At 61.5% G+C, this 3,925-nt stretch overlaps 1 protein-coding gene across 1 annotated transcript; it reads right to left on the bottom strand.

The window, feature by feature from the left end:
* Positions 1-374: 374 nt before the first annotated feature.
* Positions 375-3,602, bottom strand: CRIP1 (cysteine rich protein 1). Its single transcript, XM_029082334.2, has 5 exons — positions 3,434-3,602; positions 2,235-2,329; positions 1,898-1,955; positions 1,327-1,385; positions 375-501 (listed from the first exon to the last, which is right to left on the bottom strand). The coding sequence occupies exons 1-4, from the start codon at positions 3,471-3,473 to the stop codon at positions 1,345-1,347; spliced, it is 234 nt and encodes a 77-aa protein (XP_028938167.1). The 5' UTR covers positions 3,474-3,602; the 3' UTR covers positions 375-501; positions 1,327-1,344.
* Between the last annotated feature and the right edge of the window lie 323 nt (positions 3,603-3,925).

The following is a 3,925-nucleotide window of genomic DNA, read 5'->3' as shown; positions in this document are numbered from 1 at the left end:
GTAATGATAATAAAGTGTCCCTGGGGAGGAGGGGAGCAGGAGGGAGTGCAAGCTCCAAGTCTCAGAACACAGAAGGGCGTTTTCCAGGCCTGAACCCAGAACACCACCACCCCCGCCCCGCCTGCCCTTTCAGGGCTCCCCATGTCCCCACCCCCTAAATCCCATAGGTGGCGGGGCCCAGGAAGATCGAGAAACCAGCACAGGGTGGATAATCAAGAGGTTTTCCGGATTAACGGGGTTCCCCTGACCAGAAGTCGTGGGGGGAGGCGGTAACTGTGGTAACTGACCGACTGGTCCCACTTCCAGTGCTCCCGGGGTCTCCCCAACCCCGTCTCCCCACCGTCGTGCTCCCGCAAGAACTGCAGCAGGAGGGGCTTGGGTGAAGGTTTTTATTGACAAGGAGAGAGTTGGGGTGTGGGGGCCGTGGTGGGGGAGCGGTGAGGCCGCGGGTCACAGGCGAGTGACTGCCCGGAGCGAGGAGGCTTTCCTGCCTGGAAACACCTGAAGGGAAAGAGGAGGATGAGCCGAGCCAGTCCCTAACAGCTACAGAGCCCCTGGATCCGTCCCGAACCCCAGAAAGCCAACCTAGGAACCGCTCCGGGGGCCCGCGCCCCAAAACCCAGCCCGACCCCCGCCACAGCCCCTGTATTCTGGGGTCTTCGGCCCTGTAAGCTCTTTGCGGGCAGAGATTGCGTCTGTTTACTGCTCTATCGTCCTCTCCCAAGTGCTTAGTACAGTGCTCCGCACACAGTAAGCGCTCGATAAATACCACTGACTGAACGAACGGATGAATGGCCCTCCCCATCCGTCCCCGGATTGCTATTTTAGGGCCGTGACCCCTTGGCTGTTATGAAACCAACAGGCCCAGAGTACGAAGGGAGTGGTGGGAGGAGGCTGCATTTGGTTTGCCAATGTGCCCGGGGCCTTATTGTCCCGCCGGTAACGGGAATGACGCCGCCAACGCCGCCATTCACTATCTCGGAGATGTCAAATGCCCTCAGCGCTGCAGCTGCGCCCCCTAAACCTAACCCCGGTCCAGAGGTGCCCGGCCCCCAACTGATCCCCCCAGCCCTAGGCATGAGGAGAAGGGAGAGGAGCGAGAGAAAGGAGGCTTCTGGGAACCAGGCAACCCAGGAGGGATTTCCCACCAGGGGAAGCAGGGTCGATGCCCGGCTCCACCACAGTGGAATTCCCCACCCCCGGACTCCAAGCTGCTCGGGGAAACCCCCCCGGCCCCTGCCCTGATGTCCCCCTCCCCCACTCCCAACCCGGCTTGGGACCTAAATTGGGTTTCCCGGGGATGGAGAGTGGAGAGGGACTCCTCACCTGGTTGGCGGAGGGGGTCTATTTGAACGTGTGACTCTCGGCGCCTCCACGCCCGAACCCTGGCAAGGAAGTAAAGAAGAGCCCAGTCAGTCAGTCACCCGCTGAGGGGAGGGCCCGGAAGTGGGGGTTTGGGGCGGGGGTGGAGGGTGGAGACAGAAAGCGCTCTGGGGCCTCATCTTCTCATCTGGAGATTTCTGGCAGGGGTGGATGTGGTTTGTGTTACTACCAGGCCCCTGCTCTGCGACCCTGCAGAATGAAAGCTGCAGGAGAGCCAGGAGGGGAAAAGAGTGATGAGCATTGTGAGGGAGCACTGGAAAGGAGCATTTTGGGGGTGGGGGGGGCACTGTGGCGGAGCACGAGCACAAGTTGTGGCGGCCACAGGATAATGCTTTCTCAAAAGAACTAAGGGGGCCCCAGGGGCCGACAAGGTGGGGCCTAGGAGCTCAGAGGTTTGACATAGCAGCCGCCGCTCCAGGATCCCCCGGGGGAAGGGGCGGGATGGAGGGAAAGTCACATAGGCGGGGGGACCTAGGGAGGGATTTGGGGGTGGGGAGGGAGGGGTTACACCTGCCTTTAGGCCCAAACAGAGCAGCATAGCATGGATGATTGCAGTAGGGCTTCCCCTCGTGCTGTGGAGGGAAGAGAATGAAGTCGCATGATACGGGAGCACTGTCTGGGGAGTACAATCCAATCTGGGGGAGCACAATCTCACACGCCGGTCCGGGACAGCATTTTCCAGAGGAATCACAACCCACATCCAGGGGAGCTCGACCTCTCCGACCCCACCCCACACCTCCCCAACGGGATCTGGCCTGTCCTCCCGGCAGAGAGGCTCTCTGGGAGAGTCCCAACTGTCTCCCACCAAGGGGGGTGATTTCCGGGGGGGGAGGGCGGGGGGGGGGTCTCACCTCTGCGTGACTGCCCGATGTCAGAGTCTTGTTGCATTTCTCACACTTGAGGCAGGGACGATGCCAATCCTTGCCCAGGGAGGTGACCCTCTCAGCTGTGCCACAAAGGGGGTTGGGGGGAGAGGTCAGCTAGGGGTACGCAGCACCCCTCCCCCATGCGGATACACACCCACTCCCTCATCCACGCACACTTGCAGAGTAGCGCGGGCACACACTGGCACGTGCATACGAGCACTCCCACCCATTACGCTACACTTTGCCGTTGGCACTGAAAGCACGACGGGGGAAACGGAGCCACATCGGTCCCAACCCACAGCTCCTGCCCTTCCCTCTACCCTCTACCTAGGCCTCCGGCCTTGCCCTCTGACAGACCCTCCCGGCCCCCTGCTCCTCGAAGCCTGGACCCCCTCTCCCCAACTCCACCCTGGAAGGGTTTTTCCCCAAAGGTGGAACACACCCTGCCCGTCGGTCAAACGTATTTATTGCGCGCCTACAGTGTGCGGCGCACTGTACCGAGCGCTTGGGAGAGTACGATAAGCCAATATAACAGAGACAGTCCCTACCCACAACGAATTTACAGTCTAGAGAACTACGCATACACGCACATCTAACAATCATAATAACTGCGATGCTTATTAAGCGCTTTTGACGCCCCCAGCCCTGTGCAAAGCACTGGGCTTGATAGAGCCGGGGACCCAAACTCTCCCATACCAGGCTAACCAGGAAGGAGAAGAGTCTCGGGGTCGGCTCACCCTGGGGGGGCCCAGGCCACTAGGCTCCGAATCCCAGCCGACTGGGACACCCCCCCCCCCCCGCACCCCCATCCCAGTGCTTGCAGGGGGGAAAAGCCAAAGCCTCAATCGATCAATCAATCAGTGGTATGGGGCACGTACTCTGTGCGGACACGGAGCTCGTGCAACGGAGTGTGGTGGACGCCACTCCTGCTCTCAAAGGTCCCACCCGGTGCCCCCCACCCACCCCACATATACAAGGATGTCCCTCCAGGCACCCACCCACCCCTCGCCCTACTTCCCAGCCCACCCCCTCCCCCCGGCCCAGCTCCAGGACCGGTCGCCCCACCTGGAAGGGGCCCGGGGATGCCCCGGGGCCTGATTTCGATGGGATCGAAGCCCGGGGAAGGTGGGCCCCGCGCCGGACGTTGAGGGGAAGGTCCGAGCGGGCAGGTGATGGCCTCTTACCGAAATAAACCTCTTTCTCACACTTGGGACACTTGGGCATGGCTGCGGGCGGAGGACGAGGGAGAGAAGAGGTGGAGACGGTCGGGAGACAGGTCCGGAGCTGGGGCAGCGGTCAGTGCGGGGACTTTGAGGGCGGCCGCGCCCTCCTCCCGCCTTTCACTGTCCTCCGGTCCCGCCCCCTCCCAGCAGCAGCCCCTCCCACCCTCCCCTCCCCGGCCTCGGGAAGCAGAGGACCTGCCCTTCTAATAATATGTGCAGAGCACTGTTCTAAGCGCTGGGGGAGATACAGGGGCATCGGCTTGTCCCACGAGGGGCTCCCAGTCTTCATCCTCCTTTTACAGACGGTGAAGTCACACAGTCCCCCAGCTGCCATGGTGGCAGAGCCAGGATTCGAACCCATGACCTCTGACTCCCAAGCCCTGAGCCACGCTGCTTCTCTAATAATAATGTTGGTGTTCGTTAAGCGCTTACTATGTGCAGGGCACTGTTCTA

This window comes from Ornithorhynchus anatinus, chromosome 1 (assembly GCF_004115215.2).
Source record: "Ornithorhynchus anatinus isolate Pmale09 chromosome 1, mOrnAna1.pri.v4, whole genome shotgun sequence".
Lineage (NCBI taxonomy): Eukaryota > Metazoa > Chordata > Mammalia > Monotremata > Ornithorhynchidae > Ornithorhynchus > Ornithorhynchus anatinus.
The sequence above is the reverse complement of the archived record's forward strand: the minus strand, read 5'-3'. Positions and strand labels throughout refer to the sequence as shown.